Genomic DNA, 27,733 nt, shown 5'->3' with positions numbered 1-27,733 from the left:
TGAGGGTTCATTTACTGTAGAGCTCTGGAGTGGTTATCTATAAGAAGACAACAGAGTAGTTTGTTTTCTGTACTTCTCCTGGTTTACCCCCTTCCTATGCAGATATATTAGTCTCTCTCCTTATCTGTATGCTTGAACGGGTTCAAATGCTGGGATAGTTTATACTGTTTCCTGTCTGTGACTGAGTAGATATTATACAGCATATTACCCTACAAGTGTGCTTGGTTAGCCAATGAAAATATAAAAATTAACTCACATATTTCTTGCAGAATTCAGAGTTGAAGGTCTGTGACATATTAAATCAGCCACAGTGAAAAAAATCTGATCAATATTTAAAGAGTGCAGCTGAAGAGATCGTTTTCCCCTGCATAAATATATGCTAGTGGAAAAACATTTCTCCTTTCTTAGCATGCAAACGGCATGACTTTGACCACCAAATAAGATAACAGAGCTGGTTTAGAGCCTGGTAATAGAGCGAAAGGGAAGAAAAGTGGCTCCTTTTGTGGCTCCAACTCTTGCTCAACAGAGCTGAAACCACATAGTTTCCCTTGTGCGTCTCTGGCATCTAGTGGTTAATCCAGGGTACTGACATCCTCCGGATACTATGCAAAAGATGTAATCTGCCATTTTACATCCATGCATAGCAGCTATTTGAAAGAGCAAATAAAATCTATAAGGCTGAGACAGATTTAAGTGACTATATTAGCACCTTCCAAAGAAATTTCACTGGTTTTACTTCAGCTGTTGGCTCATTCACAAAACTTTAATGGCAAACCCATTAAAAATGATATTTTTGGTAAGCAGCTTTGCAGTGAGATGACTATTAAGTTAGTAGGGTTTAGGGGTGTAAGAACACAACAATAACCAAGATGTGCTATTTCATTAGGGAAATTCCTATATTGGATGCTGTAAGTAAGATAAAGTCAGACTACTTTGGCTAAATGTAAATAGAAGTAAGGTTTATACGATATTCTGCTTTAATAGCTACAAATAGAATGATTTTCTTTCAGTTTTCCTTAGACATTTTAAAACTCAATATATAATTTGGTACTATTTACAGTTTTTTTAAAGAACAGATTCTTTCTCATTTGAATGTATGAAACTGAGCGGCTAAACTAACATTTTAGTTGCTTTTGGTGATTTAATATGAATAAAAGTTTGTTAAATCAACATGTGATCTTGTCTCATATTAACTGCTGAAATGGTTTCATGCATGGTAATATCAACAAACATAGATTCCCCTATGAATTGATGTATTATCTTATCATAAACAAACTCATTTAAATCCCCGCTACAATTTATGACACAATTAGCCAGTGGATGTGATGATTTAACAATATATCATATTAACTATTTAACTAACAATAATGATGTTATGAACAAATTAATCTTTAAACATGTTTGTGTTTTTTCCCCCTTTTCCCTGAGTCCACAAGATCTGCTTGAAAACATTTGGATTCATAGTAAAGGGACACTTGTGAAATTTGTTAAGATGTGTAAATACCAGTAAATGTGTTACTGGTGAAGAATAATTGAATATCGCAGATGGCACAAATACAAAAAAGTTTCACACTTGCCTGAAACCCCCCATGAATGAATATGAATTTGGAATGATGCGGCTGTAGCTTTAAACCTCTTTCAAATCATAGTAAAATATTTGAAAATTAATTCTGCTAAGGTTAACTCCAATAAAGTGAAACAGAACAAAATTAGAGGTTTTAGTGCAGACAGATCAGGTTAGGTTTTCAAAATAGCCACGTTTTCCACAGTTTGTCATCCTGCAGGTGCTCCTGATGATTGTCTACAATGTTTTCTTACAAGGTAGGAAAATTAATAAATAAAGAATAATACTTAAGTGTGAATGGGAGCCTTATATCCATGAAGCTCCTCTTGAAAAAGCGGATTTTTTTATTGGAACACAGCAACCAGGCCATAATTCTGCTGTCATGATGCTGGACAGGACAAGATCTTAAAACATTAAGGAAGTATGGAGATTCTAAGTAAGTGCCATAAAAGAGAAATAACCATACTCAATAATGCAAAGACAAACAGATAAATTGATAAAAGGCCCACAATGAAGCAGAAACTTAAAATAATCAGATTTATTTTAGGATTAGGGTCAATAGTTGTATACTGCATCTCAGTTTGCTTAAAGGAATAAGTCAGTTCACAAACAATCAATTCATTCTTCTGACTTCTTATTCACTTAAAAGCAAAAATAAGTCAATTAATAAATAAAAACAAATAAAAGAGGTTTACCAAATGCAACCTTCTGAGATGCTATTTGAGCCTCATCAAAACCCCACCCTCCTCCCTCAATTAAACTGAACAATAACCCCCCCAGACACACACAGACACACATCGTTGCAAACATGAGGTTTTCTCTTCCTGTCAGCATGGCTGACGCCACTTACCTGCAGACTAGTTGTTCAATTGTCAGTGGCCATGATAGAAATAACAGTTTGCTATCATTCTGTCTGCATGAGGTAGAAAAACATTAGCTTGCTCTGAAAACAAGCACACACCAGGTGGTGCCGTCTCTCTGTGGATAAGCAATTAGCTTTCTAGGGGCCAAACTACAATTTGTCCCAGACAGAAAAACAAGCAACACCTGCGTGTGCAGCCGTGTGGCACCGACACTCAACGCTGCATAATGGAGGCAGAAAAAAAAGGAACATCCAAGAGAGGGGAGTGTCAAGTTGGCCTTTTTTAAATGCTTTTTTTTTCCTTTTTCTTTTGTTGAGATGGTTGACAGGAAAATGAATAGTGTATGTTATCATCAAAGGGGAGGCAATGATATAATTTCATAGCTGAAGTGGAAGGTTAACATTTTCTGATGATTATGAAAGTAAAACATGAATTAAATCTGAGAAAAATTACAGTGGTATAACTTATGGAAAGGAGAAAAATACTAAATGATAAAGAAAAAAAGAAGAATGTTTAATGCTAATATATATAAAATCTTAGAAAGAAAAAAAAAGATTAATACTGAAAGGTGCGAAAAAAAGGACAGGAGACAGCAGAAAGCGCCACTGTACAAAATCAGGATGGGGGAGACAGATGCATTTTAGTCAGAAAAATGGATAGAACCACTTACTGAGGCTACAGTCTATCCTGATACAATCTGGCGGGAGAGAAAGCGAAATGGTAAGATTGGAAAAAAAGTTAAAGAGGAGAGAGAGACAAAAATAAAGAAAGAAGAGAAAAGATTAAAGAGAAAAAAAGAGACATTTTACATCCTTCAAGGTACATTCTGCAGACAACCAAGCATTTCTCTGGGGCCACCATCCGGGGACAGGCTCTGAGTCAGGATCACCCTTTTTTCTCTGTTAATGCCATCATCCATCCATTGTTCCACTAAGTTCACTCAAAGCACAAGAGAAGGCAAGACTTACACCACAGGAGTTTTCATTTGCAGAGGGACATGGGGAAATGAATCTACTTGTGTCACCTTTTCTTAAAATCTTTTAAAAACAAAGTATGCAAAATAATCTATTGCTGCTATATTAATGCACATAACAACTTATAATCAGAACTTCCAGCATTTATTTATTTATTTATGATGAGGATCTTTCTGATGAAACACATTGCTGAAGGTAAACTTGGCTAAACCTTTTGTTTCTTACTTGGGTCATTATCTGACCACAAGTTTGATACAGTTAGAACTTTTTATTTGGTTGTACTGAGCTCCTCAACTAGGATTTCATTTAAACCATCCTGCATCTACTCTGCCTGACCTGCAGCAGCTGTAGCAAGTCAAATATCTAATTGCAGTCCTTTTTCTTGGTGATTTCAGATCTTCTTGCCTTCTGGAGCACTTTGGTTATGAGAAACCCAACAGTATAAATGTCAAGAAAAGGGTGACCTGCACATCCCAGCCATCACATGCCTAATGCACATGACAAATAAGTTACTCTTATGTAAATATATATATATTTTGTTCGATAACAACACAGTGAACTTTAATGTTTGCCTACTTTTCTTTGAGCAAGCATCTCAAGCAACCCTTCTTGATGAGGGATGAAAAAAGAAGATATAAAATTAACCTTTTTAAACTCATATCTAGAGATTCATTTGTAGCCGTTCTTTCCCCTCTACTACTATGAAGCCAGTGCATGTGGCTGTGTGGTTGGGTTGTGGTCTAGAGCTGTCAACCGCTACAGAATAGTGGACACAAACAGCCAGGGACCGGCAGCGCTCTGTAGAGATGTGTCTGTGTTGTGCAAATCGCATTCATGTACCACAAAATTTGATAAGCAGTGTTGTAAAGTTCTGCAAAAAGAATCAAACCCAAGACAACTGTATTCCAAATTATGCAAATCTTATAGTTAAGCTGTTACAGCTGCCATTAGAGGGTCTGCATGGTAGACTTAGCCTGTGCTTGCACCGCGGACATGTTATTAACACTAGTTATCACTTATAAATATCATTAGGGCTAAATCAGTCAAATTACAGCCATTCTTAATAATCAATTACCAGGATTTGAATTATCTTGACAGGGATTAAGACTAACAGATCAGAAGGATTCCCTCCTGATTGTGGGATGAAATTACACTTTAGTGGTTAATTAATTTTCTTGCCAAACTGCTATGAAAACCCTGAGAAAAGCTAGTAGTTTCTAAAGCTTTATGTCACTGCTAGTAGGAGCAGAAACAAGTGCTTAGTTGGGAGGTGTTCCCAGCAGGTGTAATCAGGTGTGCTGTGAGGTAGATGTGTAACTTTCTGACAGCCACAGCTCTGGGCCGGTCCCTCTGACTGTTTGATCCGAGGGCCGCAGACATACAGGCCATTGAAGGGATGAAAAGATCCATCGTCTGTGTCTTGGCCAGGTGAGGTGTTTTATGGGAAACAGGAGAGAAGAAAGAAGAGAGAAAGAGAAAAGAAAGAGGAAGAAGGACACCTTCATTCATCCTGACACCCCTCCCCTTCCCTGTCTTGATGGTGACTTAAACTCATACTGCAGGTTACACCTCTGTCGCACTCTTCCTGGTTCACTGCTGAGCATCTGGTCCTTCAAAGGGTCAAGACCGAGCTGGAAGGTCGTACCCATCTTCCCCAGAGCAATCATTTTCCTTGTAATGAAATATTAATAATTCAATATGTGTGGATTCCTGCAGCCAGCCCTCTCACCGAAGCCATCCATCTCCTAAACTGCTCTCTTTGTATAATTTTACCGACCTTCTCCTCACTAACATTGCCTTTCAGCTTATTCTACATCCTCCTCTTCTTTTAACACACTCATAATATGCTTATGATAAAGGTTCCTGCCTCAAATTACAATTGCAGCGGAGATGAAGTGGAACCAGCCAGCTCTTTAGTTAAGTCCTTTGAAAAATACTGTATATTGAAAAGAGCAGAACCGCAAGGAAGAATGAGACAGGAGTAAAGTCACCTTGAAATTTTCAGAGACAGGTTAAAGGGGTTAAGGCTCAGGGTCAGGCCATGGATATTTTTAGAGATGGAGCTTTTAAATTGAATGATCAGCAATGGAGCATCACAGAGTACAAAATAAATAAATAAAATAAGGGGGGAAATGCAGAAGGACTGGAGGAAAGATGACACAGGATTTGGAGCATAAATGACTGCAGGGTGGCTCCCAAAAGAGAGTAAAAAGACTTTGTAGAGGGGATTCCTCTTTAGAGGAGAAGTTTCTGTATTTGTACTTCCTCATTTAATCCCATCAACACTTACAAACCAAAAAACAGTGTTGCAGTCTAATGGACTTGTTAACTTAAATTTATAAATGAGACACAAATCAAGAAACTTTTCCCCTCATTTATCTGACAATCAGGAAATGTCATAAAATGCAGTGAAGATGAGGAGACAGAGGAGGGAGCGTGGTTAGCAAGGACTTTAGTGATGAATCATGGCATCCTACCGAGGTTGACAGTGAGTTTGATGCGTCCTCCGTCCAGTTCCAGCCGCAGGGTGTCAGCTGACTCCTTGGAGGTGGTGGCCATGAGCAGGCCGTATGCCCGCTGAGACATGAATCGCAGCGCCAGGTCCTCAGCCTCAGTGTGCATGGTGAGCGGCATGATGATCTTCAAGTACATGCTGCCGTCATAACTCAGAACCGTTGCCTCTGCACAGGATGAAGGAGAGGACAGAGTGGGTGAGACATAACAAGAATGCAGGCATGAAGGCTGGATGGAGACAACCTTGTGTCAGCATCCATCTAAGCCCAAACAGAGTTTAAAAAAGAAATATTTGAACATATATTTGGACAAACTTAACATTGGGTATGTTTTTGTTAGAATTTTTCCATATTTTCCATATTTTATGTGTACAAACATTGTAATAATTATTATCACTATTAATATATGAACACTGTAGAAAATGTATTACTTACAATAGTGTAATTGCTGTACAATGTTTATGTAAATACTTTTAGCCTGAGCATCGCTGCCTTCCACTTGCACATCACTATAGTTATTTATAGAAGGACTTATACACTCAGACTTTGTTCATTTTCTCCTTTTAAATGCTTAACTTCTCACTTGCTGGTGTAACAACTAAGATTATCTTATCTCATCTCATCTTGGATGAATGTATGAATGACAATATTTAATTAATTCCCTAAAAGAAAATTTAATGCTATAGTTTCTTTTTATTCAAGCTCAGTATTAGAAATTATTTGTCTGATAAAATTCATCATTGTAGAGTTTAATTTTAGCTATTGTTTTAGTAATATTAAAATATATCATATAGTAAAATATTTTATATATAGTTAGTATATCTTGTATATTTCTTTTTATATTATATGTATTTTAAACTATTTTAATATTATTTAATATTGAAATTCCAATGTATTTTATTATTTATTTTATTTTCTAAATATTTCAATACACTTTATTTCATATAATTCATATTATTTTATCTAATAATATTTTCATGTTACAATTCTCCTTTTTAAATTCAGTTTAGTTTTTGTTACAAACATATTCCTAACATAAAAATTAGGGAGTTTCATGGAGAGAATGCCGATCAAAGCCATGCATGACAGAAGCATGTGTGAATGGATGTAAAACATGGAAGGTGCACACCTACGCATTTGTCTTTGTGTGTTAATTTATTTCAAACTAATGTTTTCAGTAGTGGAGCTTATGTAACAAGGCACATTTCCTTTGACTCCTCACAGGAAACAGCAAGGAATAACAGTATAAATTTTCAAAAGAAAACAGAATCAGATGACGAGTGGTTTCAGACTCACTCTTATTAACATGAGCTACAGCTGTGGTTACTGCAGCTATAATCAACCCATCCATAAACAGACTACTGCAGAGAGTGACAGCTCCCTGAGGGCTGCTCTTATCTTGCAGTGTGGTTCGATATGTCTCACCATAGGCAAACATGAGTCACTGTCACAGGGTGCTTGAAGCTTTTCAGTTTTACAAATACATGATGTTTAAAGATGTGGAAAAATCCCTGCTTCAGGCCAACAATCAGGTAAAAACAGCGACTTTTTCACACTCACAGAGATATCCTGAACCAACACGTCTTCTCTGCTCTGGTGAAATAAAAATGAGGCATTATCACTCAATTAATGTAGCCAACGACATTCCAAGAATATTCATAATCAAACGAGGCCCTGCTCTAAGCACGACTTCCACCATCCTCTGTCCTCCTCAAGTCAATATTATAGATTTTTTTATTTATTTATTTATTTTTTTTCGACTCGGTATGTGCGGTTGGTTATGAGAACTGACTTCTGCAGTCGCATCAAGCTCCACTAGATGGCAGAAGAACCTCACAGAAATTACACACCTGTCAGCAGAGCACCAAGGACTAAACTGATAAAATATCATCCTTCAAATGAAGAAATGTTATCCTCTGCTTCAACTGTCCTGATTTGGATCCAATCTCTCCTTACCTCATTACCCTCCTTGTCCCTCAAAATCTGATGCTGTCATGGCTCAGACACCTCCACAGACGTGCAAAGATGAACTGTGGACTCATGTGCCTGCAGCTAGCTGGGATGAATCAGAAGCAATGTGGTTCTATTTGACTAACTCACCGCGTGGCGTATGCACCACCCCGGTTTGCGTGACTGGCACAGATGGCTGCAGCAGGCCCGGCTGCACTGCCACTTTGCTGTCTCGATTTCCCCCCCGCCTGCTCCCAGTCACCAGCCCCTATTTTAACTAAGCCTGCAGAGACTGTTAGCTCCTGCACAGCCCCAAGTGAAGCTTATACTTATTCTGTATCAGCGGTTGCATGGTTATGTATGAACATGTATGAATCTCCTCATAGATGTCTTTTGCACAAAGGCACTCTCTTTCTTCTCCTTCATCATCCTCACCTATCTCACAGTTGCTGCCCAGGTATCCAGTGCCAGTGCAGTCACATATGTACCGGTTCCAGCCCTCTTTGCACAGGCCTCCATTCCCACAAGGAGCGCTGCTGCAGCGCTTCTGCAATTCACGGGTACAGAAGCTGCTGACCCCAAGGGCGCTCTGGATCTCAGCCAGACGGCGGACATCACGGCTCTTGCCGTCAATAAAGAGGTCACGGACGCAGCCGACGTAGCCATAGTTCAGAAGTGCAGTCCAAACCTCTGGTGGCAGGATAAGGTCCGATTTGGACTCAGGCAGTCCGCCGAGGTACATGTCGCTGTCCAGGTCCAGGATTTCACTACCTTCCGGGGAGCTGAAGGGCATGCTGCGGCTGTTGACTGAGATGGACCCTAAAAGGAAGAAACACAAACAAAAACAGACATTAACAGGAGGATGCTGAGATGTAAATAGATCTGAGTGCAGCCAACATGTTCATGTTTTTGTATTCTTGTACTTAGTGAGTGATTGAAAGTGCTTTTATGGCTCAAAGGAACAATGATTGCGATTAAAGAAGCGCACGGTCTGGATAGGTGACTGAGTGGGAGGGAGGTCAAGTGGGTGAATAAGTGTGAGGGGCCGTAGGTGGCTAATTTATGGGTGCAAAAATGAGACTGAAGGATGTACAGCAAATGGGGTATATATGGCAGTTGACTCTGTGAGTGCACGTGTGTGTGTCTAATGTGTCTATAATGGGCTAAATGGGGGAGAAGGGAAGCAGAATGCAGCAGGGAGTGGGTGAAACAAAAGGCCCTCTCTCTCTTTTAGTGATTAACGACTCCATCTTAATTTTCTATTAAAAGCCAATTACAGCAGGAGCAGCAGTGAGATCACATGCGTGCACGCACACACATATACACACATTTTACACTGTTCCTTATTATAAGAAACCATTAGGAGGAGATATCATGTCCAAGGTGCTTCAACACCTACAGATGATTTATCAAACACCTCACATTCGAGCATGTGGACGATCCTGTTTGAGCCCACACATAGGCAGAGGTATTTGAATGCATCACACAGCAATAAAAACATAATAATATTGGGAAATACCTTTCGATCCATTAAAGTGGGTTTATGTAACAATCACTTTTTACACAAATGTACCTATTTACGTACACTGTCAAACATCACTACCCAAATACTCCAATGCATTCTGCATATTGGCATGGTTGTTAAGAAATAAATCCTCTAGAGGACAGTGCAGAGTTTAGCGTTCACCTTTGAGTTTCATACATCACCAAACATGGTAACGGTGGAAAGAGGTCACAGTAATGAACATTTTCAGAAAGACACATAAAAAGAGGCAGTAGACAGTGCTGGTCTGTTCAGCCAATAAATACGTTGTTTTTTCTTCTAGGTTCCTTTCGCTGGTTACATGTCAGCTGTACTGTGCAACGGTGCCATCACAGTTTCAGATGGTACTGCTCTGCATGCAATCTGCAAGCGCTTTGAAAACTGACCTAAATACACATGTAAAGAGCACAGAAGACAGATTAAAAGCTCATTTATACTCTCTGCATATGCAAACACGCATATGCATGCAGACAGAGCCTATTGTCTCTTGTCTGTGGCTTACACATCTTTGGTACTGTGTCAAGTGTGGCTGGTCAACTAATAACTACAAAGATGTAAATGTTAACAAATCAAATTCTGTTGGAATTCATCATGTCTTTTTATACATGTTGATTTCTTTTTTAGTCTGGATTCAGAGTGCATAACAATCCTGAAAGTGATGTTAGTTAAAGTTATAGATGATTTCCTTATTTCTCCTGACAGTGGTCTTGCTTCTATGCTGATTATTCTAGACGTTAGTGCTGCTTTTGTCAATATTCACCACAGAGTCTTGTTGCAAAGACCAGAAGATCTAAGGAAATTCAAGGGCTTTGCTTTGAACTGGTTTAGATCACATCTACCAAACAGATTCCAGATCCTAAATTCAAGGTTTTATTCTTGGACAAATTCTGTTTTTACTGTACATGCTTCCTTTGGCCAACATCATCAGAGAACATCATCTTAATTTCCACTGCTATGCTGATGATTCTCAGCTTTATTTATCAATGAAACACAGTTAGTTACTTAAACTACAAACTTGTCTCAGAGAAATTAAGGCCCGGATGAGCTGAAGTTTTCTTATTTTAATTAACTTTAGCATAACTGAAGCCATTGTTTTTGGTTCTAAGAAGATAGGAAATTGTCTGTCAATGCATATACTTTTTTTTTTTTTTAAAATCCTTGGTTAGACTTATCTTATATTTAAAAAATATCTCATTGTATCAACCACAATGAAATCTCCAACTCAACTTTATTTTTATTTATATAGGAGTTCTACAGAGACCAGCACCCTGGGAATAAAGTTGAGTCTTTAAATGACAATCGACCTCCTGATGTGTTAATAAGAATAGACAGCTAAAAATATGTTAATGCAAGTGTATTCCTTAGTTTCAACCACAGATCTGTCATCAGTTGCAGTCTAACTTAAGTTTAGTGTGCTTACCTTTCCTCCCTTCCCTCTGGAAGTCTACATGGCACCATTCCCCGTCATTGACCTTCTTGTTGCTGGCCTTGAGCTTAGTTTTCCCAGAGCCCATATCGATCAGAAGGTATAAATACCCATCCAACAACTCTATGGCGAAGTAATCAGTCTTTAGTTCCCTGCCAGGCTTCTGCTCTTTAGGACCTTGAGGGCGGCCATGGCTGAATAGCAGCAGGCCGCTGGGCTCTGTAGTGCGGAAGTCAAAGGATATAGATCCTGTCTTCTTGGTGTTCCATTTGGGCAGAGAGATGTAGGACTCAGGGGTCTCAAAGGTTACGGGATCCAGGGCTGCCACATCCTCACAGCGGAACACCAGATCCCCATTGAGGGTGATTTTAGGGTCACGTTCGATGGCCAAACGGGAGAGCTCCAGCTTGAAATCATTGTTCTTGTACACCACCTAAGGACCAGACAGCAGAACAAGTGGTTACTGTATTATGATTATTAATGTGTAATCATATCACAGCTGGGACTGGATGATGTACAAGCTACCAGGACATGCTATACTGTCTGCGGTGAAAATTCTGTCAGCATTGGGAAATGATCCATGAAAACAGAAATGAAATGCAGTTTTCTCTTGAACTGCAGTGAAAAAAAATATCCCCAGGCCAGACGCTGCATGAATCTTCTAATAAGTAATCGAGGTCAGATAAATGCTCAATTTATTAATGTTAAATAATTTGGTAAGGAAAACTCTACTCTGAAAAACTAAAATGTGGAGCAACCATTTGGGACCACAGAGATTCCCTGGACAGGATTTCATTCATTTTAATGATGTCTGTGAGAGCTGTGGTTGTGTGCTTGCACAACACATCCGGTTTATCGAGCTCTGATCAACACTGGTTGAAAATCCAACTCATGGTAAAATCCATAAATTATACTGAGTATTTGATGTTGTACATGAACTGTAGCTAAGAAATGTAAGTAAATATGCACATTGCACAATTGGATAAAAGAAATTAAAGGGCTCTGTGGGATGTCCAAAACAGAAAGCTGTGAATGTTGCCTACAGCCGTAATGCAAATGTCCCTGACCGTCTTTGATGAAAAGCTGCTCTTTGTTTGAGCTCAAAGTGTGTGCCTATGCCTCACTGTGCATTCATAATGGATTAGGAGCTGAAGGCAACATAAACTATTCGTTTCTTTCATAGTTTTACTTTTCTTTTTATTTGTTAAACACACTGTACACAGCTTTTCAGAGGCCATCCTCGAGGTAATAGTGTGAACCAGCTGACTTTTCACTGTTTTTCTCTTCCTGTGGCAATCACACCCACCCACACATATCTGCTGACAGTTAACAAGGATGACTCCTTTACATTTCTGTTTTTGTTGTCTGCTGCAGTCTAAGCTACAGAATTGAGCAGATTGTCTCTTATTGAAAAGTTTCACAGCAGCAGATGTGCTCTGTGAATTGTGACAGTATAGAAATGAAGAAAAGCTACTTTCTTACTGTCTTTAGAGAATATCACTTGCTTTGACGCATGGTAGACCAAATCTGCTGCATTCATTGCTTTGGACAAATGAAATCCCTGCACACAATATTCATTTTATATAGATGTTTTTTACCTATTTGCTATTTTCCAGGTAATGAAAATCCAAAATCCAAATGTTTGTGCAATTATATACAATTCATATGTACATGCTATGTGACTAGATATTTAAAATGAATCGTAATGATCATAACTTCCCATAGGGAATTAATAAGGTCTATTTCCTTTCATTTCAGATTATAGTAAAACATAAAAGAAACATCCTGGTGCTTCAGATTATTTCAATATAGATATTAACATGAATGTAATAATTATTTCTCCCATATTACTTCCCAAATAATTTGCAGTTTCATAACTTCCTCTAAACTACTATTTGTGTTTTTTTATTCTTTCACTGGTCTGTTTTCATATTATTGTAATTTGGTGTTTGCCTTGTGCAATGCAGTCCACCAAATCACTTCTCACCCAAGAGTTTTATAGACCGGTGCTGCCATTCTTCATCAACCTTTAACAGATCTCTCTAAAATGCCCTCAAATGTCAGCCATATTTCTCATATGCAGGCACACTCTATCCTTTTCTCTCTACCAACACCACACCGACACACAGAGCATTCAGCAAGAACACAGGCGTGTTGGGTTATTCTTGAACTTAATCTGCCTTTGGTTATCTTCTGCATTGGCCATGCTGCTCCATATACTGTAGACCTCATAATGTTGTCATTAGCAGAGATTAGTCCTGGTAATTAGCCATGATAATGCTAAAACTGGCAGCTAATAAGGCATGAACTTGCCTGGCATTAGGTGCTAGAAAAATATTAAGAGTTTTAGGTACAAGTGACAGAGAAGGTAGTGGGAGAAGAGGGATTTTATTTATTTTCAGGTATTTATTTTGTTCAGCTTCAACAAAAGACAGTCTGATGTAGTTTTTTTTTTTTTTTTTTTTTTTTGCAAAGGTTAACACAAGATTTTAATTTAGTTGCTGGAATTAAAACTGGAAATGTGCTGGATCACTTTCACAAGAGGTTTTAATATTGCCCCAGATCCTGCTTTTATATACAAGTTTAAATGTGCATTAATGAATGAAATGAATGAATTAAGAGTCAATGATGAGAGTAGCTGAACTTTTTGAGCATCACCCTCAGTAATCTATAATTTGTGGTGATAAATCGATCTTGACGGTACTCAAAAATAGTTTTTACTTTTCAAACTAGCAGCACATCAAACTGAGCGCACAACACTTGGAGTGTCATCCACCCACCAATCCTCGGTACTCATTCTGTCATAGCTTTGTTCAGTTTACATCAAGGTACTCTCAGTAAAACACTTAAGGAGCACTTGACTCGAATGTTACAGAATGGTGGAAAAACTCAGTAAGTAGAAACATGCATAACATTTAAAACATAAATGTTTAGAGATGTTAACTGTGTTAGCCAGATTGCAAATAGGTGTACATCTAATATTAAAGGTACAAATCTAATCTAAGTAACTTTTTTCTCATTTACCAGGTATTTAAAACAACCTTGGTGCATTTCCATCTATATTACCCAGGTTAAAAAAAAAAAAAAAAAAAAAAAAAAAAGACTCTTACCACAAATGGTCCTGGGAAAAACACTTCATAGAGGAGTAATGACTTTTCAGATTCCCCAGAATTCCTGAGTGCAGGAGCTTTGTGCTGAAGAACTGACTGGTGGATCATACTCGCAGCGTTTCACACTTCTGTTTACTGTATGTTTCAGCTGGTGTGTGGCTGCAAACATGTTTATTTTACTTCTACAATCATAACTCTGTGTTTTGAAAAATAGAAAAATGGAGCTAGGAGAGGTGGATGGATGACAAGGTCCAGCCTCATTTGAACACATTTGCAGAGGACAACATTCAGTTGACTTTACAGTGTGAACACCAGTGTATGAAAGAATAGATGATCAGCTGGAAGAACGTACGATAGAGCACACAAAGAAACTAATTTGGTAAATGTTAAAGAAACTAAAACATAATTATAGGAAACTGAAGAACCACTACAAATGAAGTAGTTCTGACCACTGAACTAACAAGTTAAATATAAACCATGCAGATTGATAGAAACTTTTATCCTAATAAGTAAATTACATATAATTAAAAATAAAATCCTGGAAATGTTGGCAGATAACCTCTAAATAACCCTTGTTCCCCCACTAGCCTGCATACATACTGGCTCAGACCAAACAATAAAAAGAGAGCAAAGCTTCCATTCATAAACTGTCACTTTATTATGTATCATTAGTCTATAAAGTCCCGGTGCAGTCTTTTGGTATTATAATTCCCGTGAATGGAACACTGAAGCTCTGAATGCGTAGAAAGGATGTACAGTACCGTCCAATTCAAAATCAATCACTATAGGTGATCCAAGACTAATAATAGTCAACAGTGGAAGCAGGTTTCAAGTGAAAGAAGACTCAAAGAGGAATAAATATGTGCAGAGAAAAAGTGGAACTGACTGGTTTGTCTGCAAACATTGTGTCCTGTACCCAACCATGAGGCCAGTTACATAGGACAGGACCCTGAAGACTAAAGGTTCTACCAGAGGCTCTAGTCTCACAAATTCCTGCAACTGCAAGAAAACCTGCATGCTGAGACCTGTTGTTGGGGGATATACTCTTTAAAATAGTTGGTGCTTGGCAATTAAGTGCTTTGAATGTAATGAGGGGGGTTAAAAAATCTATTCTAGATTTTATAGGGAATACATGTGGAAAAGTTAGAGCATGAGAAATGTCATCTCTCTTTGGTTGGTCAACATTCTGTCTGCAGCATTGTGCATTAGTTGGGCAATTTATTATTCAAGGAATTATGCATACATCCATCTAAAACTGCATTACAGTAGTCCAACTTAGACGTCATAAATGCATTAACCAGTTTTTCAGCATTATTTTGTGACAGAATGACCCAGATTTAGACAATGGCGCTTGAATGAAAGGCAGCTCTAGAAACTGGTTTAATGTGAGAGTTAAAAACAAATCCTGGTCAATTATTACTCTGAGGGTTTTCACAGGGGAACTGGAAGACAACTTAATGTTGCCTATGGTTGGATTGTATCTATCTGAGGGATTTGGGGAGAAAGATATAATCTATATATATATCTGTTTAGTCTGAATTCAGAAGTCCTCCTGGAGCTTGTTGTTAAATTAAGGTAACTGACAAGACGGAGTTAATCTGTTCAGGTAACTAATGTGCTTTAAACACAATATCTGAGAAACTCAAATTGCACCATGGCTAGTTGATTCAATTATGTTAGCTAATTTCCTTCCAATAGCGTCATCAGTGTCTAAGTACTGATACAAAGGGAGGTGAAGAGGGGTTTTACGAGCACAGACTAGTTGATTTAAACAGAGACCACATTCAGCAGAAAACTGAAAACTGTTTATAAACAGATTTTCTTTCAAATCTGTCCATTTGTAAGCAGAAATGTCAGTGACTGTTGCACAAATAGATGCTAAGGTACAGTAGGGTCTAAAATATTTCAGACTAATTTATCCAAAATATTGCTTAATTACATAAGATTTACTTTTCCCCACACAGAATGATCCTTGTTGCTATTGGCTAGCCAGATTCTGTTCCACAAGCCCTTACAAACCATGTTTGGTTTAATCCGATCATCTCTTTTTCCTTCATCCAGTTTGTTTAGTTCAGTGATGCTTGGAAATATTACTACAGCCAGTTGTAGGCGCGTAAACAGTTTGCCAGTGTGTCGATAACAGAAGAATAAAAATGTCAAGAAGAGGAGCAGCCAGGGCGACAAAAATAAAATCCAGGCAGTGCTGCTGAGCAGAGATGGAGGCAGGGGAAGGTGTTCGTGAATGAATGTGGGAACTAAAGAGTGTAATACATGAGGAAATATCAAATAAATGGCACCACCAGAAAACATCAATCATCATTCAGCCAAGGCCAGGTTTAACAAAAAAAGACATGGGCCTCTAAAATCAATTAGACACCTGCAGCTGATTCAAAACTCAGCTGCTCGAGTCCTCACTAAGACCAAGAAAGAGGACAGAAACTACATCAGTACAGCTCTGAGGTCTTTACACTGCCTGCATGTCTGTCAGAGGATAGACTTTAAAGTTCTGCTGCTGGTCTATAAAGCTCTAAATGGTTTTGGACCAAAATACATCAGTGACCTCTTGACCCAGTATGAACCTACCAGACCCCTCAGGTCATCTGGATCCGGTCTATCATCAGTTCCCAGAGTCAGACCCAGACATGGAGAAGCTGTATTCAGCTTCTATGCTCCACATGTCTGGAATAAAGAAGCTGTATTCAGCTTCTATGCTCCACATGTCTGGAACAAACTCCCAGAAAGACTCAGATCAGCTGCAACACTCAGTTAATTTAAATCCAGGTTAAAGACCCACCTGTTGTCTGGTGCATTTCAGTAGCTTTTATTTAAAAGGCAGTGGCATCTTTATGGTTAGAGAGGTGGGATTGAGTCTGGAGAAACCTGGGTTCAAGTCCCCAGGCTGGCATCTAATGTAAAAAACCACTGTGGCTCTTCTCCCCAAAATGATCCCCGGGTGCCAGGACCTGGCCTGGCAGCTCACTGCATCTAGTAACTAGGATGAGTTAAATGCAGAGAAAGAATGGAATTAATAATGTATAAAAAATAGCACTGTTTATGTTAAGCTTGAATTTTTAAACTTAATCATGTTTTAATATGGTTTTTATTGTTCTTTTATCGTTAACGTTCTTCCTTTTTCCACCGAATTGTGCTTCTTATTTTAATGCCTCTGTAAAGTACTTTGAATCACCCTGGTGTTGACATACAAATAAACTTGCCTTTCCTTATTTATGTGCCTGTTTTTCATGTCTTGAATTATTGTTAGCTTTGCAGAGACATTTAAAAATGTAATTTTAAAACACAGTAAATCAGTCAGTGTGTGGCTCTGAGTCTGACTCAAACCTCCCTCTGGGTTCATTCATTGATTTATTTTGTCATTGAGAAACTCAGTCAAGCTAAAACTCTTCAGGAGTACAAAAAAGCAAGAAAAATTTTTTTTTTGCACATTTGCATGTGGATCCAAATGTTTGATGAGCCAAGACAAATAATCCACCAGTACAAAATATTCTACAACTAAGTGCAATATTTAAGTGTTTTATTATGTCCTGTCAGCAACGATATATTTTGTACTGTTAGCTGCTGCATTGTTGTTAAGGAAACCATGGGGGGAAAAAGCAGAGGTCAGGCTGTGTAGCAACAGCCTGCAGATTCTGAGTGAAAGCTGGTTGTGGTAGGTGGGTGTGAGTCAGAGTGATGGATGGTCCCAGTAGGTTTTATAGAGCAACAAAAGTGAGACTAAAGGGGAAGTTGCAACAGAAGAGATAGAGCATCAAGAAAAAAACAAAAAAAAAAAAGGTGAAAGAGGGGAGGGCACGAGCATTCACCCAGCGTGTGGAATCAGTCAATGAAATCAATTTTTAATTTGGCCGTCGGGATGGCAAAAGCTGGTATACCAGCAGCACAGCCATAGACTTAATTACACAAAACTGCCCCTGAGAAAGGCAGGATGAGATTCACAGAGAGGGAGAGATGAGGAGAAGTGATGAGGGAGGGTGACAAGGACGAGCAGGAGGAGAGAGACGGGTGGAGAAGGTGGTGTGAAATGGGTGATAGCAAGGTCAGGGTCTGAGAGAGTAACAGAGCGGCGGAGGTTTCAGAAAAGGGACAGATGGCGACATAAAGAAGAGAAAAGTCTGTGGAAAAAAGACCGAGGGGCTGAGGGAAAGAGACCTGATTTCACACTCCACCTCTCTGACTGGGGGGGCAGAAAACACATATATACATCACAGAGTGCCTGATCATAGCATGTGGGTGACTTTGAACACACACACACACACACACACACACACACACACACACACACATACAGCAAAAATAAACTCGTTAGGGTTTCAATGTCTTTTCTGGTGCTTTTTTTACTCTTCTTCTGCTGTGCTTGTCCTTTGGATTTCTGCCGCCTGGGGGGCGCTGGCCAAGCATATCAAAGGCATTTGACCATGGTGGCAGCATGAAAGCCTTGCCCCAGACCATAACACCACTGATAATCCAAGCTGGGCCACAGAACTAGCTCAGGATGAAACACACGGCTGTCTAACCACCCCCCACCCTCCAAAAGACTCACTTTCTCTTTTACTTCCAGTGACTACAGAGCTGCTCTACCTTTTTCTCTGTGCCTTTCTGAGTAGTTACCTTTCTGACTCAGCTCAGCTCATGAAATCGTCGAAGCCTGACAGCAGCTGAACATTTTGGGCCATAAAACTCAGATACAAGCAAAACAACCTCAACTCAGGCATGTAGTAAAGTTACAATCAGGTTGAAAGTCTCTGTAGAGTCACAAAATGGAGTGAAATTCATGTTGTAGACAAAACTATTATGTCTTCTTTGCGCCTCTTTTTTTTACTGTTACACAAATTAAACTTTTTTTTCACTCCTCCTCTTTAAAGAATTTCTTCCTCATTTCCTTTACTGTTGCTTTGTCAGTTTTCTGTTGATGTCTTCATCCATCTGCTCCAACCTACCATTTCCATCTCTTTTTCCCCATTGCTCCATTTCTTACTGTTAACTGTCCACCTTCCTAACACCCGCTTGTCTTCCTTCCTTTACCATGCTCAGTCAGTACACAGACTGTAAATCCAGCTTCGTCTTGATGAGGGGGAGCAAGAGATGATGGTTAAACGCCTTGGGAAGTTTAGGACCCACTTGGGATTCTTTCCGATAGCAACCCAAATAATGGAAATGGAAATCTACAGGCATAATTAAGTTAGCGATTGGGTGATTGCTGAGCAATCCATTAAAAGTGATGGCAAAAGTAATTACTTATTCAATCAGCGAGGTTTTATGAGGAAATACGATGGCACCATGTTGCGTTGCCTCTATACAAGTCATTACTTTTACAACTGCATAATGCTTGAAGCTGTGATCGGTCGTCATGACGACTTGTTCAGTACTAAGTTAAAACCAGAGTGATATAAAAGTCAGTTTTCTCAAGGATGAGTTTAAATTAAGCTTTTAAAGTTGATGGTCCTTTACATACATCAATATATGACTGTAGGGGATGTACAGCATATGCTTGCAGGGTTCAATGAGCATAAAATCTAAAAGTGACTTCTTTTAGATTGTCGTGTTGTGTTTGGGCTACACAGCCGTCAGAAGGCAGGTGAAGAAAAAACATGATGGAAAAAAACCCTTGTGGATGCTACACGTCTGACACCTCCTCCTCTCACATATCTGCCCACAGTGATGGGCCTCAAGAGACTGTTCCAGTCAACACAAGTGTGCCAGATGTCTTTATGTGTGTGATTTTCATTCTGCTTGTGATTTGTACAACAGGAAATGTCCCTATAGATTTGTAGACACCTGGGCGCATTAAATGTGTAAGAAAATCTCCACACAATCTGTACTCTATATTAGGAATGTGTGTAAATAGAACCACAGTTCTGATCATGAAAATGGAGAGAATCTAGTCGTAGAAAAGGTGTAAAAATTAACTGTAAAAAGAATTGCTGGTGTCAGAACAGGAAGTCTAAGCATCTGCATATGCTCTTTATCTAATTCAAATAATACTTAATTAAAAATTGTGTTTATTTTTAAATCGATGTGTAGCATAATGTGTGATTTCTGAATAGGTTTGTTAAATTTATGCTGCGATTCAGCGCCAGTGTTGGAGATTTCATTTTCTATTTCTATTGAAACAGAAAAATAAATCTATATATTTTTTCTATATTTCTATTTCTTTTTTCTATTTCTTTGTTAAACCTAAATCACTGACTGCACTCCCATCTGTCATTTAATTCTTATTTTCAAGACACATTATAAAATATATATTTTTTCTGTTATCTACAACTCTGGTCAAACATTTTAGAAAACCAATTTTTTTCTTTTTATCGTTTGTATTTTTTTTTTAAATCTAAATTCAACCAGTTGAGTCCAATAAATAGCTTGAAATAGTACAAAGTTACATGTTTAACTGAAAAATATGTATATCAGAACATGAGAAAGGAAACAAAATGAGGTTAAGAACTTAAAGCTGTTTTCTAGCAATGGAGGTTGATTAAAAATTGGTGTTACCAGGTCCTACATGTGTCCCAGGTAACTTCATTACTTAGAACCCTTCTGTCTGTATAAAGTGCTGGAACACACTGTGGTACCGTACCCTTGTGAGCATTATTTAAATAGTAGTGCAGACCTTGCATGAAAAACAAATTATAGGACCATTTTTGTTTCCAAATTAGAGAGAAAGCTAAGAGAGAGTTCAGGAGATATCTGCCAAAGTTGGCTACTTTATCAACCAGAAGGTTTAAGATTTTAGTTTATAAATGGATTCTGTCATTTATTTATTTTCATTATGAGCTTTGAATATATTTTTTTATTGTGTATTGTGTTGCCTCATGCATGAAATGCACCACATGAATAAATATTACCATGACTTGAATAACTTAACTGAGTGTATTAAACAATTATGGCAAGCAATTTTCTTTTTTCCTCATCATTTCATGAAGGATGCACCAGCCATCTCTATGTGATTTTTAAAGATGTGTCTTGTTACCACATGTGGTTAATTGAAGGTGTTACTTAATACAAATGAATATGAATTGGCCTGAATATGATGCTGTGGAAAAATGTGAGATTTTATAACAGCTTATATTAAGTCATTTTTGTATGCATGTTTGATAAATACAGATATTTAAAATGTTTTTCTTTTTTTTTTGAAAATTGGATAATTTTCTACAAAAGGCTGATAAATGAAGACCATGTTGGATAAATCTCATACTGAGTGTTTATACAAACATTAAAAACTTATTTAAAAACTTCCTCTTTCCTCAGTTATATATATATATATATATATATATGTATGTGTGTGTGTGTGTGTGTGTGAATGTGCACTAGCAGAAGAAAGACTTTGTAACAAAGCTGAAGGGAAGAAGGGAAATAACAAGGGTGTATAACAAATAAATCAAATAAACAAGAGAAAGGAGGGACATTAATGTAGAGATCAAAGAATAAATCTGTTAAAAAGAAAAAAGAAAAAGAAAAAGTTTGACAGCAAACAGTGGATTGGTGTTGTCTAATGGACTTAAATGCATTTTGCGATGAGAGACATGACAACATCCAGCAGTAGTGTAATCCAGCTCAGAGATGCTTGAGTAATTCTCATTCTGGCTCCTGTGTTACAGTGATGAACAGAAAACGTGGAGGAAGTTTTAGTATTGTTGCCCGTTTTTTGTGCATTGCATCGTGGGAAAAGGAACCTCAGTTGAGTGCAAAAATGGTGGAGGACAGATTCTGTTTTGTTTGGACCTCCCTCACCGTAAACTTTGGTTTGAAAGCTTCCCAGTAATGATTAATTATTATTTAATGTTTTATATAAACAGTGTCTCATTACTAAACCAAAGAAGTTATTTTTATTACTTTTCGACATTTTCACAACAAGTGTGATAATGATTAGCAAAGACAACTAAACATGTAAGGTTTTGTCAGAGGAGGTGGCTCTTTGTCCAGAACGTGTCATGCATGGACTCCTGTGTTCTGGGATTAGTTTTTGTACTCTCAAAATACAACAACTGAATTTGGCATAACTTCAGTATCCTAATGACATACACTTTTTTTCCAGAGAGTTAGTTTTAAGAAATTTAACCTTATATTATTGCTACCGTATAAACTCAAGTTACGTTGTTTACTGCCCAAGTTGTGTTTACATTTAGCAAATGTTGTTTGAAAGTTCTGGTATTTTTTAATAAAAGTTGGAAACATGACTGTGAAAGACGCACAGAGAGAAACATCCACCACTAGCACTCCTCTATGTGTTGCACTACAAATTAGTCTGGGTATGAACTTCATGCATGATCTTAGATAAACTTGATTTAATCACTTCTTACAAATAGAAGCAAATCATTTCATTTGGTTCAACTTTTCCCTTTTTTCAGTTTTTCTGTTTCTGTTTTAACAGAAGCGAATGGAAAAATGTGCTGGTAATTTTACGCCAGTAAGTTATCTATTTTCCCACAAACATCTTTTCGTAGAGAGAACCTGCTCTTAGTATCTCTGCAGCTTAGGTCCCAAATCGCAGAATAAATTTGACAGGATCTATTTTTGGGAGATGGAATGTACATAGTTTTTACTACTACACAAGTTTTTTCCACCAATTAGGCTTCACATCTGTTTCTAACTCTGAGTAAATATCGCTTCAAATAGCTAAAGAACTTATGTAAATCCTGAGATTGCTGTTCCTCTTTTACACACATTCCTAAGTAGAAGTACAAGTTGGTAAAGTCCACATTTTACTTGGAAATTAAAATCTTTGTGTAATTACTGATAAATGATGGCCCAGGATGGACCATAAACACCTTCACAGACCACAGAAACATGTCCTCCAAGAGCTGTTATCTAATAGCTATAAAGAAACACACATCACAAACTCCACAATCACACACAGGCACTCACGTCTTTGAGGCAGCCCATGAAGTTGTTGCTGACTGGAGATCCAGGCAGGTCTGCTGTGTTGGGGCTTCCTCCGATGTAGAAGAAGTCATCAGAGCCCAACATGGTGTAATCTTCCTGGGTGTAACCCGTAGTGGTCAAAATACCATCAACTGAAATGGTCACCTGGTAGGGAAGGTGGGCCATCGGCCATGAGAGAGAAAAATAGAGAGATAGATAGGAACAGACAGAGAATGATAAGAGAAAACAAGGAATTAGAATAAAATAAGATGAGAAACAGGCAGGTGTTTTGACAGGTAACGTGTTTCATTTGGTTGGTTGCTTTTGGTGCTGTTCAGACTGAGGGCTGTCACTCTGGAGCGCAGTTGCTACGGGAACGGAAAGCCACCTGAACATAGCTGTGCTGCCTGTGTAGCTGTAGATAAATTACAGCTTTAACTGGAGTCTGTGGTGGATTACATTAACCCAGAGGACCTTTAAGATTCTGGGTAAGTAAACACTAATGTTTATCCAAACTAAACATTCTCAATAAAATCCTGCAAGACATAAAAAAGTTAAATGTCATCTTTATAGATTGGTCTGTGTTCCAGCTTTAGACTCAGTTTTGTATGTTTATTAAAATAATGGAAAGTGGTGGCATCAAGAAATCAGACACTCAGCTAACATCTGAAAAAATGTAATATTCTATTTTATTTTTTAATTATTTCAGTTTTTAACCTATATTTTTTAAATACAGAGAATTACCAATAAGATTACAGAACCAGTACGTTTGTGTCTGCTTAAAAATAACATGAAAAACCTGTAAAATACAGAAATATACCATTTCACATCAGAAACCTTTTAAAATTGATCATAATTTCAATACAATCTCATTTTAAAAGAACATAGTTTAACTGCTGATTTTAAGTTTTATATTGTTAATCATGTCATATTATTGTGAATGTTTTCATACTATAAATTTATATTATAATACACACATATATATGTAAACCAATTCATAACAGCAATCTGTTGTTATTTTTAGACTCTTTTTGTATTTTATTTATCATATTTACAGGTAATTCAGCTGTTTTTATACATGATAATATCTTTCATTAAGCATTAAAGAGACAGAACAGAACAAAATAGCCTGTTTTCTTTTTATTGTGGACTGCAGAACAACTTTTTAAAAGTTCCCTGGGAGACTGTATTTTAAAGCCTATTTCTGAGTTTCTGAAAAAACAAGATATTTTATTTTAAATTACAGTATAATGTGCAGAATCACCTCTGCATAAAAGCTGAGATGAAGCAGTTTCGACCTGAGGTGAGACTAAAAACTTGTGTTTTTACAACAACTTCACTGCAGGGAAGCAAACTGCAGTACTTAATGAAAAATTTAAATAAGTATAATTTGGCTAACTGTTCTCTTGTACTGAATAGAATAGAATGCCTTTTATTGTCATTATACACATGTACAACGAGATTAAGCCATCCCCAGTGTCAGTGCAGAGAGAGCAGTATAGAAATAAATAATAAATAAAAGATCTAAGGTATAAAATATTTACAGAAATAAAACAGATGTGCACACTCTAGTTATTTGCAGATATAAGTATGATGTCTATGTCTGAAAAAATAAAATATATTGCACGTTCAAAGTATTATTGCAAGGATCATGATATGTTGTACATGTCATGTGACAGAATGTATTGCACATATGTTGTTAGTGTCCAGCGTATTTCAGATTTGAAGTCCTACAGGAGTTCAGGGCAGTTATTGCTTTTGGAAAGAAACTGTTTTTGAGTCTGTTTGTTTTAGTCCTGATGCACCTGTAGCGCCTCCCAGAGGGCAGCAGGGCAAACAGATCAGAGCCAGGGTGGGAGCTGTCATTTATGATGTTTCTGGCTCTGCTGAGGCAGCGGGAGGTGTAAATGTCCGTCAGGGAGGGGAGAGGGCAGCCAATGATCTTCTGTGCTGTCTTTACCACTCTCTGTAGCCTCTCCTTGTCTGCTACAGTGCAGCTGCCGTACCATACTGTGATGCAGTATGTCAGCAGGCTCTCAATGGATGAGCGGTAGAAGGTCAGCAGCAGGTTGGAGTTCAGTTTGTGCCTCCTGAGGACTCTCAGGAAGTGTAGCCGCTGCTGAGCCTTCTTGGTGATTGACGTGATGTTCTCTGACCAGGAGATGTCGGCCGAGATGATGACGCCAAGAAACCTGATGGTGTGGACCCTCTCCACACACTCGCCATTTATGTAGAGGGGGGCTGGGTCTGTGCTGAACCTCCTGAAGTCGATGATGATCTCCCTGGTTTTCTTGGTGTTGAGAGCGAGGTTGTTCTCAGAACACCAAGCAGCCAGCTTCAGGATCTCCTCCCTGTAGGCAGCCTCATCACCCCCGGAGATGAGTCCGACCACTGTAGTGTCGTCAGCGAACTTGACGATGAGGTTGTCATTGTGGGCCGGCCTGCAGTCATGGGTGTAGAGGCAGTACAGGAGGGGGCTCAGCACACAGCCCTGTGGGGAGCCGATGCTCAGCGTGCTGGTGGAGGAGAGGTGGGGACCTAGTCTCACAGTCTGGGGTCGGTCTGTTAGGAAGTCCTTTATCCAGGCACATGTGAGAGGGGGGAGGCCAACAGTGTCCAGTTTTGTGCATAATCTGTCCGGGATTATTGTGTTGAACGCAGAACTGTAATCCACAAAGAGCATCCGGACGTAGCTCTGCTGCTGCTCCAGGTGGTTCAGCGCAGAGTGAAGAGCTACAGCTATGGCGTCCTCAGTGGATCTGTTCGCGCGGTATGCGAACTGGTGGGAGTCGAAGTCTGGGGGGAGATGGTCCTTGATGTGCTGAAGAACAAGTCTCTCAAAGCACTTCATGATTACCGGCGTGAGGGCCACCGGTCGGTAATCGTTCAGGCTGGTGATGGGAGATTTCTTCGGCACCGGGACAATTGTGGAGGATTTGAGGCAGTGTGGGATGACTGCCTGAGCCAGGGAGAGGTTGAAGATCCTGGTAAGGGTGGGGGCGAGCTGGTGGGCGCACGCTCTGAGCACCTTGCCAGGTACTCCGTCTGGGCCAGTAGCCTTCTTGGTGTCTGCATTGTTATATTAGATTACAGCTGTGTATCCTCAGTAGCACACATGCTAAGTTGTTATGCAGAGATAATGCCAAATCAAGCTGTTGATTCAGGACAGACCTTTGCATTTAATCATAAAATGTACAGTGCAATTATCCTGAAAGAGCAGGCCTGGCTGAAGGGAGGCACTGTGGGGATTCACATGTATGACCATCTGCTTTCTATTACCTGCTGTAGAATGTGGTGCAAGCAGCAATCACACAACTTTACCTTTTGATTGTTCATTGTGCCATTTTGCTTACTGTGTGGCTGAAACCGTTTATGTTTATGCAAATTCTTTGTTTTTGCATCATTTTGAAAAGCATTTTCAACTTTGGGGGAATGTGAACACTTTCTCTTCCACTAACTATGAATCATTAATTTCAACTAGAAAAAAACAAAAAAACAAAACAATAGCAACTGCACCCCACAGATCAGTCTCCCCAGCTGAGTTTAGATCATTATATTCCTTCAGCTGGGTTTTTGTTGATCTTTTTACCAGTACTCCCCTGCTTAACAGGGCAACTCATTTTTATGTCTGCTGTCAGTGAGAAATATGATCGATATTAGCCAGATGCATCAGTGCTGGTATCATCATTGGGGGCCGGGGGGTCTTGGATGGGGACTATAAGCATGACCAACTACGACGACAGGGGCCCGATGTGCTAAAGAGGAGAAATGTGCAGTTTTAAACACTTCCATAAGGACTTTGGTGAAGATACAAACTGCAAACTTGCTCTGTCCAGAGTGCAGCTCCAACAGAGTTAAGGCTTCTGGGAGAACATAGTTTGGAAGCTGCTTACGGTGCATATTCCAGGCTGAAGTCTACCCTTGACTAGCTGCCAGACACCTATATAAGTTCCTAGCTAAAACGGGAAATCCGTTTTTTTTTTTTTTTTTTTTATCGACCTCCCCCTCATCACAGATTCCACCCCACAAAAATTTTATCAGACCCTTTATTATAAGCACTTTATTATTGGCTGGGGCACTTCTATATCTATGGTGCCACTTTATCTGATCAGAGAGTAGATCTAAAAAGCAAAAGAAACCCACAGAGACATTGTGTCAAAACCCCAAAACAAGTACGTGAAATATCCCTGCAAAAAAACGAGAAACAAGAAACTCAGGTAACTGTGTTTACTTTAACCTGTGCATCCGACTCACTGGCAATGTTGCAGGCAGTTGCATCATTGATCATAAGAGTGAAAGGGTGACGGTATCATAGTTTGCCACATGAAGCGCTTTCATGCCTTCTAATTCAAATGGTTTGCTGTCAAATGCAAGCTGATTGTTTTTTAACTGAATCCTCAAGAGAAAGGTGGTGAGCTTCTTTGTTTTCAACATTATTATTTAGAGTGGATAGATGTGTGCTGCAGTCGTAATCAACAGAAAAAAATTAATACAGCCCATCATCCTGATCCATTCAGTAATACCAACTGAAGCATAGCAATAAAATCACTTATTCAAAACTTTACATTTTTAATGCTTGAAAACCTTTAACTGAAGCTCTAGGGCTGAGGACCAGTTACCAGACACCTTGGTATGCTTTTTGTCCATAAACATCACTGTGTTCTAGGTTTTCTTCTTTATCAGTGCAGAAAAGAAAACCTTGCACTTCCTTTCAGATGCACTTCAAACAGAAAAGGAAGCAGCTTTTAATTCAAAAGCTCACCTGCTGCACGTTTCAGATTCTTTAGTCTTATCCAGCTGATCTTCAAGTACCTTTTCAGTGCTGTACACACAGCACTCAACAGACTTTGGTGGTCTGAGCTGAGCTGAGACTTTCTGGGCATCACACAAAGCACTGTTGAACGGCTTGAAAAATC

At 38.7% G+C, this 27,733-nt stretch overlaps 1 protein-coding gene across 5 annotated transcripts in view; it reads right to left on the bottom strand.

The window, feature by feature from the left end:
• nrxn2b (neurexin 2b) overlaps positions 1-27,733 on the bottom strand; it is an 815,055-nt gene that overhangs the window by 390,636 nt on the left and 396,686 nt on the right. For 4 of the 5 annotated variants that reach the window (XM_041985417.1, XM_041985422.1, XM_041985421.1 and 1 more), the window contains 5 exons: positions 22,821-22,982; positions 10,828-11,266; positions 8,300-8,683; positions 5,879-6,082; positions 3,098-3,124 (listed from right to left, as the gene is read on the bottom strand). In XM_041985417.1, coding sequence (XP_041841351.1) covers positions 3,098-3,124; positions 5,879-6,082; positions 8,300-8,683; positions 10,828-11,266; positions 22,821-22,982 — 1,216 coding nt within the window. The remainder of the gene's footprint in view (positions 1-3,097; positions 3,125-5,878; positions 6,083-8,299; positions 8,684-10,827; positions 11,267-22,820; positions 22,983-27,733) is intronic. The other variant, XM_041985420.1, reaches the window with a different exon arrangement.

Source organism: Melanotaenia boesemani, chromosome 5, assembly GCF_017639745.1.
Source record: "Melanotaenia boesemani isolate fMelBoe1 chromosome 5, fMelBoe1.pri, whole genome shotgun sequence".
In the NCBI taxonomy this organism is placed as follows: domain Eukaryota; kingdom Metazoa; phylum Chordata; class Actinopteri; order Atheriniformes; family Melanotaeniidae; genus Melanotaenia; species Melanotaenia boesemani.
This window is presented reverse-complemented; position numbering and strand designations above follow the sequence as displayed.